This window comes from Bactrocera oleae, chromosome 5 (assembly GCF_042242935.1).
Source record: "Bactrocera oleae isolate idBacOlea1 chromosome 5, idBacOlea1, whole genome shotgun sequence".
NCBI classification, from domain to species: domain Eukaryota; kingdom Metazoa; phylum Arthropoda; class Insecta; order Diptera; family Tephritidae; genus Bactrocera; species Bactrocera oleae.
The window spans coordinates 65,212,683-65,230,903 of record NC_091539.1 but is presented as its reverse complement, the minus strand read 5'-3'; the positions used below and the strand labels follow the sequence as shown (position 1 = coordinate 65,230,903).

The window sequence follows — 18,221 nt, the reverse complement described above, 5'->3', positions numbered from 1 at the left end:
ATTGAGTTTCATTTAACTATTCAATACAATTTTTTATGTAAACACTTTTTTCATAAATACCTTATTAAAAACAATACGTTGATAAAAACACTCGTGCCTTTTGTAGCCTGATAACGCTTACTTTCGAGTAAAATATAAAGCAAAAACAAAAAAAAACAAATCGCTAGAGCACATAAGCGCAAACTATTCGTTTATTTAGTATTTCTGTCACCAAAATGAATTATAGGAATTTAAATTTTTTCACTGTCATCATTCTATTAAAATACACTATTCCTAACCTATAAAAAGTTAAATGTCTAATTTTTTCTATTCGTTTAAAGTTTTTATATTGGCTAATAAAATGCTAGTGAAAAGTTTGCCATCTAAAATAACTCTCTCTCGAACAATACGTTTATGATAGTTCTAATTTTCAGATTTTATATTATTCCGAGAAATATATTTAAGCTACACGGAAAAGTTAACAGTGCACTATTTAGAACTTTAGCACCCATATATGATTAGTGCTGGTGCTTTAAGTGCAAGCAAACTAAAATAATTAGGTCTGTAATTCTAGCGATTCATCCAATACTTTTTCCAACAGCTTGCACGCTAGCCTTATAACAATATAAATTATATTTATACTTTATGAATAATATTATAATAGAAATTTTACTACAATGTGTCGTTGATTTTCTTAATACTATTAATTGAGGTTAAGTTTCTGCGGGCCTTGCACCATAATTAAACATTTATAACATTTCGTAAATTCTTGTACGAAAAAGCAAGCACGCTAATATAATTTGGCCAATTTTAATTAACACAAGCAAGTTTTCATTGCATTAAAATTCATTTCTTTATTTTATATAATTTTTTTTTTTTTTTTTTGTTTTATGCCAATAAATTAATTTCGAGAAATTGTGAGTATGGCGCTTGCCTTATGTGCAGACATTTTGACATTCATGCGTTATTAATTCACTTTGTTTTGCTTTGTTTTCAGCAAAATCCAACTGCACTATACAGTTATTTCATGTGTATGTCAAAACGTTTAGCATATACAGATTTTAGTTTGGAATGTGGAATAATAAATAAGTAATTAAATTTTTTTTTATATATATGCAAACATAACTGAATACGCTATACTTGTTTAAAAGAAATATGTGTTTACTAGCGCCAATTGATAGTAGGACGGTTAAAACGATGCAAAGCTAACGATTTTTGAAATTGTATGTTTGGTGCACAGCTGTTGCAAAACGAGAGCCTTAAATGTGCTTATGCATTAATTATTAAATTAATTTTAATTTTTCACTTTCGCAATTGCTTATTTAACAACTATAAATCAATCACATATAAACCGCTATCCCTTGTGCCAAATATAAGCATTTAATACTTTCACTATTAATTTCTCTATGTATGTTAAAAAGCCTACAAATCAATACTATTTTATTTACGCTGAGCTGTACACGTTTAAACGCTTTATTTTCTATTTTCTCATGAATGCCTCGCTCGATATCCGCCCACCACCGTTGCTCAACTATTGCTTCACTTTTGCAATATTTATGCACCATTTTTTAATTGTATTGCGTACACATTATCAACTCTTTAGCATATTATATGATTTTTAATAAGTTGTTTAATTTAATGTTAAGCAATTTGTATATATGTATATATATATATGCATTTTGTTAGTTTATACTTTTAACATAATGTTGTCTTTATATTTAGAAAATATCCTTAAGCTCCACTATCGACATGTTGAATTCCTTTCGTACTAGTTACTGATCCTTAGACAATCCTAAGAAATTTTCTTCTTCCATTTTTGAGAGGAATTTTATGGCTCTATGCTGTGGTTCCGTTTGTCGCGCCATATCAATCAGTCCGAGTAATGTTTTGATTCCAATGAATATTCTATGCAACAAGAAAGCACAAATGAATGAATTAGCAGAAATTTTTTTTTTTTTTTTGTTTTTGTTTTGTTACTCACTTTTTGCCAGACATCTTCTTGCCAATAGCCTGCAATTCGCCCTTGCTGAATATCTCGGCATGTTCGAGCACGGCTAATACATGTTCTGGACTAGACAGATTGGGTACATGCAAGATGGAAGTGAACGCCGTCAACATTTCCATTTCCTCCAAAACCGCACTAGATGCATGCCATGCAAAGTACACAATTATTTTAATAAATATTTTAAGATATAAACTGTTGTAGTCGCCTTACCGTCTGCTTGAAGTAACCAAGATGAGCAGTTTGCGTCCTTTTGGCGGCTGCTTCTTTAACAAAACCAACAATGCTTGCAGTGTCAAATTGGAATAACGTGGACCAATTGAACCGTAGTCTAACAAACGTTCAACATTGTCGACAACAATGCAGCTTAAAGTGGAACGGTAAGCGTCATCGAATATCTATGGTAAAGCAGTAGAGTAAAATGTTAGGAAAATGTTTCTTTCATGCGATCAGCTGTTTTATATTTACTTTTCGAATGTGTAAGCATTTGGCCGATTCGGTATAGCCGACCATATCTTCGGGTGAGCATACTTTAACGAATGGAAAATCTGACATTTTTGCCAATTTAGCAGCCAATGCAGTTTTGCCAGAATTGGGTGAGCCCTCAATAAGCACCGACACCAGGCCGGAGCTTTCGGTCGCCTTCGCCTGTTGCACATATAGCATACCGTCCTCAAGTAGACTGGCCACAGGTTGTCCCCAGTTGATTATGCCACGTGATAGCATGTTATCTAATATCTCCTGTGCTGTACCGAATGCCTAATGGGATACAATGCAATTAACTAATATTGAGTTAGAAGTTTTTTTTTATCTAGCAGTTGTCAACCTACCGGCTTAATGTCATTCTCTAGCGCGTGCATGAAATCAGAGCGTGTAACTTTAAGCTTCTCCATTGCTTGTGGATCGACATGTACCTTCGCGTCGGCTTTAATCAGCCGATTCATAGCGGTAGATTGTGCTGCGCGCACCAAACCCTCCAGCTCAGCGCCACTAAAGTTCTTCGTTAATGTAGCAATTTCCTTCGAGTCAACATCACCGGCTATCTTGTTAAATTCCCGCATACGCTTCGTATGTATATTTAGAATTTGCACACGACCTTCTTCGTTCGGCAAACTAATCTCCATTTGCACCTCCAAGCGACCGGGTCGCATCAAAGCTTCGTCAATCATGTCACGTCTGTTTGTCATGCCGATCACCAGTATGTTGTTCAACTGTTCGACACCATCAATTTTAGCAAGCAATTGATTGACTACGGTATCGTGTACGCCACTATTGCCAGCGACCGAGCCACGAGCTTTGCAGATCGCATCTATTTCATCGAAAATTATAATATGCAAGCCGCTGTTGGGACCAAGCTGCAAGCAATGTGAATTATATTGTTTTTTTTTTTATTTTTGTTATGAATATTTTCTGCTTACCCGTTTTTCCTCTTCCTCAGCCTCGGCAAAGAGTCGTCGTATATTGGCCTCCGATTCGCCTACGTATTTGTCCAAAATTTGTGGTCCATTAACAATTTTCGGCTCGCGCGCATTTAACATAGTGCCAATTTGACGTGCCATCAGCGTTTTACCAGTACCAGGTGGGCCATACAAGAGTATGCCTTTAACGTGTTTGCAGCCCAGCTGCTCCACAAGTTCCGGTGGGAAGACACGGGATGCGAAAGCACGTCGGAATATTGCATTGAACTCCTTATCCAAACCACCGATGCCCATCTTGCCGAAATCCCAATCGGGATTGATAATTGATTGGCGTACAATTTTACCCTTTGACTTGCCTTGCAAGTTTAGCGAGGAATTCTCAGCTTTCTCAAATTGTACGATTGTATTGCCCAGTATACGGCCAAAGCGTACATTTTTAGTACTCGTTTCTTTGCCTTCGCCAAGTGATTTGGGATCCACAGCTAGAACGTGAAAACAAACGTTATTAGTGCCAAAAATTTCGAAAAAGAAAAACAAAATTATTGCAAAACGGTTGAGCTGAGTAAACAAGAATTACTACCCAAATCGCGTCAAACTTTTTTCTTTGTGTGTTGTGGGGTTTTCAAACTTACCTTCTAATGTTTTGACAGCAAGTCCTAGCAGCTTTTTACCCTGAAAGTCAAAGACCAAGGTCTGACCAACAGTTAGTGGCATACCAGCAAATTGCATTAAAAATTCTTTAGCCATCTGGTCAGAGTCATAGGGTTCCTGGGAGGTACTGCAGATGAGATATTAAAGCAAAATTAACAATTATATGTTTATGTTTACGAAAGAGAGTAGTGAATAAATCGATAATGTGAAATATTGCATAAAAACTACTTTACATTTTCTTCTGCAAAAAGTCTGTCTCGAAGGAGACAAGTGTTATGACATCGGAATTGGCATCAAAACGATAAGGTCTCACGTCGATATCCTGATTGATGGATAGTGTGGCCCATTTTCGTTGCACTAGCGAAAATCCAACATGACCCCGTGCCACCTCATTCGTATGCAAAAGTGCAAATATATAATGTTGTCCAGGACCAGGCGATATGTCGGCATACCTTGAAAAATGTTACAAATTACCGTTATATACTATGGAAATTATTTTATGCAGTTAATATATTTTTAACATTTTTTTTTCATACGTACTTAACATCCTCTGGAAAATCGTTAATATTCACGATGGCCTTGTTTGTTACCGACAATTCGTCTGTGGGACATTTTGTTGCTTTCAAACGCTGTAAAAAGATATGTCAATTAATTTTAACACCGCAATTGACTTATGAAACTGTTATTCAACCTACGTAGGACATTTTGCTATTACACACTGCACAAATAGAATTCAATTATTGACTATCTTCTTAATTGCGAAAGTATCTAGCCCGACTGCTGCTTTGGAGAAAAAATCCAGGGAAAATAAGGGTAGCTGCTTGTTCTTTCACTGCTTATTCCGAATATCGATCCATAAATTGACATGTATGCAATTTACCTGCGAAGCAAAAATTCCAAAATGAACTAATCCATCGAAATCTTTATAATTCTTGTTTGCTTAAATTTATTATATTTATATCATTAGATAAAAAAAAAACGTTAAAATATTATTAAAATATATTATAAAGAATTGTATAGTATTTTTATACAATAGCATAAGAGCAGTAACATAATAACGTACAAACTATCCTCAATATTCGAATTACGGAAGTCAACAATCATGTTGAATGAACATTTGACAGTTGTTTTCTTAATATGTTATCTTATATTAATATGTTTTGCATAATATTTTGAATTAACAATTATGCAATCTTCTGTTAAATTTAAACAGTTTTAAAGTTTGTAAGAGTCTTTACAATGTAAAGTGTATTAATAAAAATATATCGTATATTACGTTTACGATATAGTTATAACATGATATTTGAAAAAAAATAGCATGCTATAACTAGGAAGTAATTATTTTTGTTACATACAGTTGTGAACTGTCAAAAGTTTGTTTATGTTTGCATGAAATGCGTCAACTACAAGTATAAAAATCCTATGCTAAATCATATTTTCGTGACACACTTAATAAAGATAACGAAAATAGCGTCAAATATGAAGCTAATATTCTGACAATCTAGCTGTACTAATAGCAATTTAATACATGCAATGATTACACTGATTGAACTCATTGATCCTACTCTTTTAATACATATTGTGTTGGAAGAAGACATGAAATAATTTTTGTAATAACTACAATGTAACACGTCAGTATTTATGGTAATTTCACAACGCCTCCCATTGTTTCTCCACCGGAAGCTATGTCGAATGGAGATGGTACAAATCAGGCGGAATTGCTGTTAACATCTTACTAACTTCCTATATGCCTTTCATCACCGCCGTATCGGTGCTAATTGCAGCCACGAAGCACTCACTTTTTAGAATCTTGGAAGTACACGCCAATTGCAATCGTGTTTTTTAACAACACACAATTGTTAGTATTAATTATTGTTTTTGTATGTCTTGTCGCTGTTATATTAATATCACTTATTTTATTTAAATAGATTTTTAGTGTAATTATTCACTCCATGAGCACTTTACTAAAAATTTAAAACCGATTTCAGCTGTATATTTGTAGGTGCTTGATGATGACATATGCACATAAAGTTGCCAGATGCGATCGTATTAAAGCAAATATAAATAAGAATAATTTTAATGCTTTAAGTCTTAAACCTTTGATTTCATCTGTATCTAAACTTCCAAAGAAAGACATTTTACACAATTTTTTTTATAGTTGTCTTTATTTTTTATTATCTCTTATATGTATCAAATATTCATTAACGCGATTAGTAGACCTCTTAATATTCTATAACCTGCTTTGCATGAATACACATTCGCGTTTAATGAGAATGTAAATCACATGTAATTACGTCGCGAATATTGAGAAGTTCCCTGGTATCCGTGCTGTGAGCCCCCACCACTTGGTCCAGGTGGCATAGGCGGTTGTACATTTGATGGGTAATGTGAATTTGTATTCAAAGCTGGGCCTCCCCATGGTGCTGCTGGTGCCATATTATATGGTGCTATAGGTGGTGGAAGTGGTGGTGGTACGACATTTGATGGTCCACCAGGACCTGCGTAATTATGTGGTGGCGGTTGAGGTGGAGCAGGAACTGATGAATTATAAAGCGAGTGTATTGGATGCGCAGTTACTGATGAAGGTGGCGGATACATGTTGTGATAAGTTGAGGCCATACCGACCGTAGGTATAGCGGCAGGTTCTCCTACTGTGGGTGGAACTGGGCCAGAATTTGCCAATGATCTAATGGTCTGAATATTACTTAGCTCACTAGCAGCTGGTATCGCGGATTGCGCAATTGTGGCTGAGTTAAAAGTACTAGGTTGTGTTGGTTTTAATTTTGCAGCGGGTGAACCTGTGTTGGCAATGGTAATGACAGGTTTTGTTGGTGTAGGACTATCTGCGCGACTAGGTGGTTTTTGCGGTGGACTATTGGATTCAGGTGTCTCTTTTTGGTTGGGTTGATATAAGTCTAAAACTTGATGGCATATATCCTCAAGTATCTCCATTGTTACATCTGATACAAACATGTCCCACCAACGGTTATGATTCGGTTGACGTCCAGCCCAATCGGCGACTGTAAATTTGCTCAGCTTACTGGCAAGATGGATAAGTGCTACTGCGATGATTTCGGGTTCCCATTGCAAGCATACAACTGTGCTAAGGGAGTCATTAACGAAATTCCAAGCCATTTGCACCATTTTTTGTAATTTCACTTGATCACCACGGAAGCATTTCGCATATTTTAAAAGAAATGTGTAGGGGTGTTCCACTTGCAAGTCAAATTTTATAGTTTGCAGCAAAATGCGCTCCAATGTCATAACCTCCTACAACATAATAGAAACTTCAGTTATTAATCCAACAAAAAATACATAATTTGCACTACTTACTTCTTTGGGATCTTCTCCGAAGGAATAAAAATAGGTATCTGACAGCAAAGTCCTTGCTATTTTTATTATGTCACGACACTTCTTCGGTGTTTCTTCAACTTTACCAGCAAGAAAGAGGCAACAGCAAGCAGTAACATATCTTGGAAAACTTTTGAAGGAATGAAACATATAAAAGCGATGAAAATACACTACACCGGTAGCCATAGTGTTGTGACCTAGTCCCATCTCTGTGCCACAATTCATTATAAAGCGTGCGCCCTCTTTGCGGTAGCGGCGTTCAGTTTCAAACGATATTCCATCCAAAATGGATGGTGTATCACGCAGCTCCTTTTTATCCCAATACCAACAAGGCATATTGTTTACTCTTTAATTGCAGGAATATACAATAAATCTACACTTTTCACTCACAAAATTAGCTAAAACAACTGTTGACCAAAGTGACAGCTAAATGTTTTTGATAAGAGTTGCTATTGTAATTTTGATATTTACGTACAGTGTTGCAATTTAATACGTTTCTACGTTATGCTATTTCGTAGTTCGAAAATCTTATCTGCTTTGTTCAATAGTTTGCCTAGTTTCCGGTAGATGTGTAAGTTATGGCCGGAAAACGAAATAACGTTGCTTTAGCAAAAGAGATAAAACAACAAAATAATTTAAAACGTGGCATGGCCGTCATACATGAAATTTGTGAAAAAAAATTTTTGTAGCGCTTTTTTTATAAACCTATTAATTCATAAACATTTAAATGTTGGTAAGTAATTTAGCTATATATAAAAGCATTATCTAATTTTAATAATATGTTGAATTTCTGCAACAAGCGTTTACAAAGGAAATAGCTTTTTTGTCAGTTGCCTTTCGTTAAACTATTAGAAGGACTTTACAAATCAAATTCAAATATCTTGCACTGGGTTTCACGAAAATTAGTAGCTGTGTAAGTAAAAGACATTTCGTTTTTCTTTATTTCGGATTTCATCAATATCTTGCTTTGTTGTTGATTATTTTATTTGTATATAATTTAAATTCATAAAATTGAATATATTAAGTTTAAAATATAAGTAGATGTATAAGTAAAAAAATGTATTCCACATAGCGTTTTCATAGTTGGTATTTCTTCATTCCTTTGTTTCTATAGTTTAGTAAGTTAAGTTACAATAGTTTAGTTAAGTTAGTTTAGTAGAAATGTAACTAGGTTCATTATTCATTAAATCAATATTCCTCTCAGCTGTACCATGTTGTTATATTTTTATGATACATATGATGTATTTTATTTATGTGTAACCTTATATTTTTTTTTAATAACTTCTCTTAGAAGAGATTGTATTTTAATTTTATTAAAGCCCCAATACGGAATGAATATTTATGCTATTTTTATACTGACTTTTCATTTGCAATATTCTTTTCGCTTTCCTTTGTTTTGTATTAGCTTATGTTAATAACTTTTGTTCGTACGCAACTTTGCCCTTAAGATTTTATGACTAAATTGGAAAGAGTTTGAGAAGTTTGCGTTTGTAGATTTTTAATGATTGACCTAAGTGTATGTTGAATTATGAATTTATTTGTAATGGGAGTAATTTTACATATGTATTTATATTAGTATGTATGTATGTAAACATTTGTAGTACAATACATGTTATGCATATATTATGTAGCTACATATTTGCCATACATAGTGCACGATATATATTATATAAATATGTAGGTGATGTAAAAGTGCTAATAGATTTTAGTAGTGAACTTTTAGTTATTATTTTTTGTTTTTCTTTTGAGGAAATTGTCCAGCTAAGGAATCGTGATATTGGTGTTGTAGTTGTTGTTCAATGATACAATGCATGCGTGTACTCTTATATCATAGACACTTAAAATTTAATTAACATTATTTTGCTTATAAATTACAATTTATATATATATATATATATATGTATTATATATATTAATTTTTTATTAACTTTTAGAATTGCTTTAGTAGGCGAATGCTATTTGTAATCTAGGAGTTGTTTTGAAAAAATAATAATATAAAGGTCAAAATGCTGTAAAAGCAATGTGGTAACACTAAACTGCTACGGAAAATTGGTAATTATGAATCGAATAAAATTTCAAATTAAATTAAAATTTAAAATACAAATAAAAATAATTTAAAAAATATTAACTTTAAATAAATAATAACTTTTAGGAGGTGCTTGACAAAAAGTATAGAAATAATAAAACAAAATTTTAATTAAGATTATTTTTTGACATTTTTGCTTCTCTACATTTTTAAATTTAATCACTGGTAGTTGAAGTGTTGGTATAGTGACGTTTTAAATAAATTACACTCAAAACTCGTATACACAAGTATGGCACAAAGCAGCTGGTTATTTGAGATATAATAGTTTACAAATAATTGTGACGTAGCAGGAAATAGTTTAATTTGCAGTGTATTATTGTAGATTGAAATATGAACACAACTTTCTTTAGAGATTCAAACAGTAAAGCTATTTCCACACCGAATAGCGGAAGAAATTTTAATGATGAATATTTTCGTAGTGTTGATCATTTACTTTAAGTTTATAGCAAATTTTATTAAAATTTCAAATTGTAAACAAATTCAACCTAATTTTTTACGATACCAAAATAATAGCGCAGATACTAATTTTAAACTAAAAGCCATTTTAACCACTTATATGGACGACTGTGTACTCGGTTCGGGCCCACATACGTTATACATACATAAGTTTGCACGTACGTATATTCAAATCATTTTTTAACAATCTTAATAATAGTCAAACGAAATTGTGCTAGATGGTTATGTTATGAAATTAAGAAAATATGTGTTAATTTTGTATATACGTACATATATTTAATATACATAAGTATTTATTTATAAGTATGTTATAGTATTGTGATTGTGATTCTGTTAGTTTTAGAATTAAGTGTGCTTTTGCTATATCTTTAAAATTATTAATATTATCATTAATACTAATCAATGATCTCGTTTTGTTATTATAATTTTTTTTTTTTTGATATTTGAGTAATTTCATATGCAGCTTTACGCTAATCACATCTTAACGTCCTTTCCACTGTTGCGAATTTAATTGCTGCTTATGCTAAATTTTTTTTAAATGTTACAAAGTGCAGTTTTTTGTATTTTTTAACAAATCTCTGGCAACAATAAATGTCAACTCTATTTATATTTCATTTCACATACCAATTTATGTAATTTATGCGTGAAACTTTTTAATCCATTACAATTTCGTAGTGCTTGTACGAGCGTTTCGAAAGGTGAATAATGTTGCTTCAAGGGTCACTCTGTAACATTTGGTGTATTTAGATTTTCAAGTAAACTTTACATTGCATATCTATATTTTTAAAAATTTTGATTGTGTATATGTATACAAAAATGTACAAAATGATATCAGCGTTGGAAAAAATTTGCGCGCCAATCAAAAGTTGAGCGTTAAGCGAATTTTTTCTTTCCCTGGTACTATTTCTACAAATTTGTTTGCTTTCACGCTTGCAATCTGATCTCACGTATCAATCAACTGTATTTAGCATATATTATATATATATTTTTTTGCCAGTTTCGGCTTAATACTCAATATTGCACATTGGAAATATATTTCAAAACCACTATCTAGTTGTTAGCTTTGTATGCAATCGCTACAAACAACTAGTTTTCTTTAATTTATACCCGCATATATGGTGTTTTTTTCAGTTTTAACTATTTTTCAAAAACATGTGTGTTTAGTACACTTTTAAAAACATTTGCATTGCGCTGAAGATGAAATTTTTATTATGTTTATTTCTTTTTTTTTTTGTGACAATGCGATTCGATATTTGCTGAAGGTTGATTAACTGATGTTTAATTCTTAGTAACCGTATGCTATGGCAAAGAAGATTCTATAAGTATTTCATATTTTGAAAATTATAATTATCGCATCGTATATGATGTTTAGGTATTAGAACTCATGTGCTGTTATACACATTAACAATGCGTAAAGAATAATCGCTAGTTAGAAGTGGCACCGACAATGACACACTGTGTTTTCTTTTTGTGACACTCAGTTTTTCGTTTTTAATAAAGGTGATTTTAAATTGAATCCATTTTAACTATTCAACTCATATATTGTAGTAGTTATCAGCTCTTAATGAGTGTGTGAACGAGTTTATTTGAAGTACAGGTTCTACCACGCCGAAACAATCTCAATTTGTTTGCACATTTCACTGCATGCTCTAATTTCAATTTCATTCAAGTTAAACTTCGAAAATCCAATTCTTCAAATCTGTGCTTATCACACTTTATCTTGTTTGCATTTGTCTCTTCATTTTATTACTAAATTATGTTTAATTTTTCGAGATATATTATTAATAATTGCTAGTTCATTATTATTTTTTATTTATTTTTTGTATTTCATATTTCCTATTAAATAAGTACATGTAAATTTATTTATCGAACAAATAATTTAATTATTAAAATTGTAAAAAATTAAATAAGTTACAATTATTCGATTATATTATTATATTTATCTATGTTTAAAAATTCATTTAAAATGGCATAACATAATGACAACAGTAGTTAAAAAAAAGTTTCGTTTAAGCACAAAGTACAGCATTTCTTTTTATATACAATAACATAAAAAAATAATTTCATTACTTACACTTAAATAGATATTACAATACATGAAATGCAATATATATATATATATATATATTATCTTATCTTTTACATCTTTTAAGCATTAATTCATTTATGTTGTTTCATACCATTCCTAGTAGTTTAAAATTCTTTATTTATATTTTTGATTAAATTTCACTTGTTGCTTTTCTTTTGTTTTCAAATTAAATGCTCTCAAATGCTATTTGCTTTAAACATTAACTATACATTCACATAATTTTAATTAATTTGATTTTGAAATGTAAAAATACTCCTATAATTTGCCATTAAATTGAAGGCAATTGTTTTTTGTTATATTGCAAAGGAAAAACACATAAATCAATGGTGAGTTTAAATTTTAAAATGCATTTCAGTATTAAATTGCGGCGTTATTAAACACACGTTTATATATCGTAAATATGCAGCATTTCTTTTTTGTTTGCCTAGTTTTGAATTAACGTGATTTTAAGTGTTTCATTATAATTATTATTTAATATTTTCACGACTCCCATTTTTTACATGATACTTGCACTTCTTGTAACACTGTCCGCGTGGAATTTAAATTGCTTTGCTTTTAGAGAAATTCAGTGTGTATTACATTCATAAACATTTTTACTTAGTGTTATTTAATAATTACGCTGCTTAATTAGTGCTTAGCAAGCTTGGGACCTTATAATATCTGTATTGTATTTTTATTAATTTGATTTGGCATCAAATTTATATTAATCGCAATTATACTTATGTAGTTTTGTTATTAGCCTTTTGACATGAAACACACTTAAATGTAAGTCCGTTTACTTTGATCTTTCGTACTGCACTTTTTAACTATAATTTTAATATTTATATGTGTTTTTTGCTTTTCTTTTGCGAGTATATGTATATGTTTGCATTGTCATTATACATTTATACATAACATGTGTTATGCATTTGTCATTCGCTCGCACGCCGTACACATTTCATTGGAATATTCATACATACAGAGGTGACATTTGTTGCCGAAAGCGAAAGTTTTCAAAGTAAGTAAAAATACAAATTTGAAGTTACGAAAGCAAATCTTCACAAGTATTTTCTGAAAATATACGTTGCATTATTTTCCTTATTTATAAAAGTGGGAGAAATATGATGTGATAAGGTAGAATTATTGTAAAAGTGACTTGGTTTGTTTTCGCTGTCAGCAACGTTATGTTTTAACACCGTAAATATTCCAACAACAAGCAGTTTGCTTTGCCAACTTTTTGGCCATTCAATTATGCCATTCACAGTTTTGTCGTTTCACTGATTCATTATACATAATTTATGTATTTTACACTAAGCTTCTGTTTTGCCCTCTTTGTTGTTTCTTTTATAAAACATATGAATATATTTTTTGTTACTAAGTGGTTTGTAAACATTATAAATAAATATTTAATTGTTATTAAAACGTTCCAGTTTGAATCTAAACGCATTTTCACTTCCTTAATGTTCGTAATGAGCTTGGTGAATATTGATCAAACGATAAAAATGTCACTGGTTTTGAATATGCTCTGATTCTTACATTTAAAAGTTGGCAAAACATATAACTCTTAAAGAACTTGTACTTGCTCAACACAATAAGACTGTTTTAATACCTAAACTCCATTATATATTCATCATAATTTTTTTATTTGTAACTATTTTAATTTTTTATGTCTTTATCTAAGTTAACAAATTTTCCCCATGTGTGCAATTTATATTTAAAAAGTTCTCCAAAAACTGTTACCAATTTTCCACCGTGCTTTTTTGCTATGGGACACTGGAAAAATATTTTAGTGCCAACAGACCGTTTATAGAGAGAGTTCATTAAAAATAATCTTTTAGTTAATGGTGGCACCATAACATAACAGCTTGACTGATCCAAGCTTGCTTTAAAAAAGTGAAGAAAGTTGAAATACAAAATGTATAAGTTTGTATGAGTTTCATGTCGCTGGTTTTGTATTTTGTGAAAAAAATATTTTTTAATAATTAAACAAAAACACCAGAATAAGTGAAAAAATGTGTAGGAGTACCAAAATGGAATGCCATTTTAAATAAATAAAACTCAAGAAATTTTTACAGGGTCCTTAATTTTTTTTTATATATTTTTAACGTCGCTTATTAAAGTAAATGTATGTTTACATTAAAATGTAGTCCATAACTAAAGATAGTATGTATTATAAAAACAGTAATGACTGGCATAGTTTTTTCTTGCATTTTGTTTTTTCAATATTTTACAACAACAAAAGTTGTAACTTGCAATAGGTGCTTGGCTTAAATAATGCTTTGTTTTTATTTTATATGTAATTTCTTTCATTAACTTTAAACTTGAATGAATTAATAAATGGTATTTAACATTTTGCATAATTTAATTGCATTGCACATTTGAACGTATGTAGGTATTACACTTTCAAAGTTTTATGCATCCCTCTACATGTCTCTCACATACATATATCGTTTATTATTGCATATGAAATATTCATAACTTACACACTTTAGTCTAATTACCCGTTATGCGCAGTTGTGCCTCCTTGACTATTTATATGCTCTTCACTGGGTGTTGGCGGTTGATCTCTCCGCGGCGGCATGCGCTCGTTCACAGCATCCAGACCCTTCGCTTCGGCAAATGAAGTGATCTTGTGATTGGGCGAGAAGCCTTGCATCGCATTCTTCAACGACTGCTTTCCACCAGATAGTGCGCCCAAAGGTAGTGCACCAGTTGGTGTGAGCCCCTTCAATTGCAGTACAGATTCAGATTCTTCACGTAACACTGAGAATACACGCGCCATTTTACCGATCGCACGTATTTTATTTCGTATGACTTCCTTGCGTAACGCCGCTTCATCATCGGAGCACGGCTCTTCACTTTCCTCGGTCATGAGTTCATCGTCCGAGCAAATATTCAATACATTCACCAGCATTTCGGTAACTTTCTCGCCCACGAATGGCAACGACCAAGTGAATACGTCCATGAAATTGGGAAGCCAGTAAGGATGTGGAGAACAGTTGAACTGTCTGATGTTCATTACATTATTTTCATATTTCAACACCGCCGCTTTGTTGTTGTATACATCTAAATAATTTGGTGCCGAGAAGATAGTAATTAGCGATGGGAACCCAGTGGTTTGACTTTTGCGATACATGCGATAGCCGGCGTCCTGCGCCTCGTGTGCACGTATAATCGATAAAAGATTGTTATTTTGCAAAAAGTCGCAGCATGCTGCATAACTATAGAAATACGAACAGCCGCGCACCGAGTTGTGCGAGTAAAAGTCTGAATTTTTTTCGTTACCGAAATCCTCTAAGGGATCTGACCATAATAAATCGCACATAGGTCCGAATGCTGGTGGCTCCTTAAATCTATCCAAACGACGTATGTCTTCCAGTTCGTGTATTTCCGGTGACAAACCACCATGGACACACAGAAATTGTTGATTCATTAAAGCCGCTAGAGGTAAACAATCGAAAGCATCCATGCATGCATCATAAACACGTTCCGAGTATTTGATCTTACACTCTTGTTTGAAAGTGAAATACTCTGTTAAATGTCGGCATTCGTGATTGCCACGCAGTAAGAATAATGTATTTGGGTATGTGATTTTCAATGACCACAAATACAAAACACACTCAATACTAAAGTAACCTCGATCCACATAATCGCCCAGGAAGAGGTATTTAGTGGAGGCTGGTGACCCTCCTACTTCAAATAATTTCATGAGGTCATAAAACTGTCCATGTATATCACCGCATACGGTCACTGGCGCCTCGATGTCTATCATAGTTTTTTCTTGCCGCAACAAAGCAGCCCCCTCTTGAATAATTCGTAATGCAGGTGCCTCCTCTATGCGACCTTCAAGAATGAAATGCTGTTTTAATATGTCATGATTAGGTTTGCCAGTTCTCAGATCAAACACTTCGGTCATAGTTAACTTATGGCTGGGTGGAAATGGAACATTATCAATTACACGTTCCTTTGTATTAACAGCAGGTGTTTTTGCAACTCGAGTTGGACTATCTGCTGGTCCACCAGCAGTCGTTGTAGCGCTGCTGCCACCAGCAGCAGATGGAGTGTCTGTTGGAGCACTGCGCTGATCTGAAACCGCACTTGTTGCCCCACTAGCTGCATTTGCTGTATTTGAACTGGGGTTTACACCCTGCGAGGCGGATGATTGATTATTCGAAGACATTTTTTTCTTATAGAATTGTTTTTACTTATGAGCCTAAAAATAAATTGCTCAGAATTCGAGCACTTATCTTGATCACTACACCACAATATAGAGGTATTACCTCTGAAATTTTAATATAATATGATGCGCGAATTTGTTTGTGATACAATTTACTGTGTCTGCGTAATTTTGATTTTTTCCGTATTTAGTGATATTTCATTTTTTTCCGCACTGCTTTATTGATATTCCTCTTTTCGTTTCTGTACGTATACTCCTTTTCTAGGTCTCTTTTCAATCACTGTTTTCTTGCACTGTCTCCCTTTTTCACTACTTGCTTGCCTTGTACCTGTTTTGCCTTTTTGACTGCTACTCGCCAATGCACTACTATTGCTCTTTGCCTTATTTTTTTTTACCTATCGTTTTATTGCACTCTGCTCACTGCCAGCTTCTGCAAAAAAATTTTTATTCCACTGGCTACGTTAGTTTTTCTACTTTTTATGAAAAATTCATCTTTGCATCGTTTACTTTTAAACTTCACTATTTTATATAATTTTCTAAACGATTTTTATCAAGTTTTGTGCTAATTTGCTCAAGTCCTAAATGGTGAAAAAATTTTCATTTCTTTTCTATTTGACAATCCAATATTACAGTGTTGCTATATCGCTTTTTTGCTACATGGTCGCATGCGTAGGTCTGTATGATATAAGGGTGCCTTTACAATAAAAGTCGTTAATCTAATAATTTATCTGAGAGAACAATAAAAATTAAAATATATAGAGGTTTTTCCTTGCACTTGATAATGCATTCTTCTCGTGTAACCTTGAAACTTAAAGCTTATAGCTTACTAATTCAGGTAATTTGAATTCTCCACCGGAAATTACATGCCTACGATTCTAATTACTGAATGGAACATAAATTAACCTTGAGACGCAGCAACCAATTGGCTTTTTTTTATTGTTTCTGAAACGATAATGAAAACAAGCTTTGTTTGACTTGGAATTATTTCACGTGTAATCTTCATGTATCTAATAATAATGAAAAACAAAGCTTTTAGCGGCTGAATCCTCTAAGAACTTTAATAACCTAACCAAATATTTATTTATTTCTATCTTTTTCTGCTCGTTTGAAATGGAAAATAAATTGAATGAACAAATATAGACACTTTTATACAAAGGTACGAGCTATTTGTTACACGGCAAGAATTCGGTCAGTTTGTATGACAGATAGTGGTCTGATCTGATGAATTTGTTCGTAGATGACATATAAAATTACAGAGCTTAATCAAAAAAATCCTATTTATATTGAAACGAGTTGTCATGTTCCAAGTTTTAATGATTATGTATAGATATATATTTTTTTACAATAACACTCCAAACGTGACTTTCAGTTTCCTTCATTATCGAAGACTACATATATGTTTATGTTAAACGTTTTTGACACCTGATCAAATTTTACTCGGACTGACAAATCTTTACTAACACCTTTAAAACAGGCTCCCGAGCTAATAAAAGCATGTCAGTGCTTAATCCAATTTTTCTTACAGATTTTATAAACATAGTCTGGGATGTGCCTTCAGGAAATTTTAGTTTTTTGGTCCCCAAGTCCCCATCTCGTCAACAGTAATGATGCGTTTGATGAATGTAGGATCCTCAGATACGTTGTCGAGCATCTCTTTCGAGACCTCGACATCGTTTTTGCAAAAGATTCAGGTCTTTTGGTACGTGTATATCATTGGCATGCTTTATACCCAAAACATTAAGCAACATTTGTTGAGTCGATCCATTAAAGAGGTTAAGGTCCTCTGATATCGCTCTGATGCCAACACGACGAATTCAAGCACGATTTTCTTAATGCATGAAGCAAGTTTTTTATAAATTAACGACCTCGCTGAATGCAGTGTGCCACTCGAATAGTTGTGATCGTGATAAAGTAGACGCCGAAAAACATTTCTGTGATTCCATTAGAAAGAAAGTTTCAAGCAAACTCCTTGTTAAATTGTTTCCATGGTAAAAATCGCCAGAAAAACCTTTCGCGTTTCTAACAAACGGCTG

The 18,221-nt window shown here is 32.7% G+C and overlaps 3 protein-coding genes across 4 annotated transcripts; all 3 read right to left on the bottom strand.

Annotated features, from left to right (window-relative positions):
- Positions 1-844: 844 nt before the first annotated feature.
- On the bottom strand, positions 845-6,045 carry comt (comatose). Of its 2 annotated transcripts, none has more exons than XM_014238918.3 (11): positions 5,791-6,045; positions 4,746-4,930; positions 4,591-4,679; positions 4,284-4,502; positions 4,032-4,177; positions 3,400-3,881; positions 2,812-3,336; positions 2,450-2,740; positions 2,195-2,379; positions 1,961-2,119; positions 845-1,884 (listed from the first exon to the last, which is right to left on the bottom strand). In XM_014238918.3, exons 2-11 carry the CDS (start codon positions 4,752-4,754, stop codon positions 1,752-1,754), a joined length of 2,238 nt encoding a protein of 745 aa, XP_014094393.1. In that variant the 5' UTR covers positions 4,755-4,930; positions 5,791-6,045; the 3' UTR covers positions 845-1,751. The 2 variants fall into 2 exon arrangements, with proteins under 2 accessions (XP_014094393.1, XP_014094392.1); XM_014238917.3 differs by having other exon boundaries at positions 5,850-6,045.
- Positions 6,046-6,196: 151 nt separating this feature from the next.
- CycK (cyclin K) lies at positions 6,197-8,013 on the bottom strand. The gene is made up of 2 exons (XM_014238893.3): positions 7,384-8,013; positions 6,197-7,320 (listed from the first exon to the last, which is right to left on the bottom strand). The coding sequence occupies exons 1-2, from the start codon at positions 7,735-7,737 to the stop codon at positions 6,331-6,333; spliced, it is 1,344 nt and encodes a 447-aa protein (XP_014094368.1). The 5' UTR covers positions 7,738-8,013; the 3' UTR covers positions 6,197-6,330.
- Positions 8,014-8,319: 306 nt separating this feature from the next.
- Positions 8,320-16,820, bottom strand: LOC106620412 (Protein phosphatase 2B at 14D). Its single transcript, XM_036368949.2, has one exon. The coding sequence runs from the start codon at positions 16,189-16,191 to the stop codon at positions 14,509-14,511; it is 1,683 nt and encodes a 560-aa protein (XP_036224842.2). The 5' UTR covers positions 16,192-16,820; the 3' UTR covers positions 8,320-14,508.
- Positions 16,821-18,221: the final 1,401 nt, after the last annotated feature.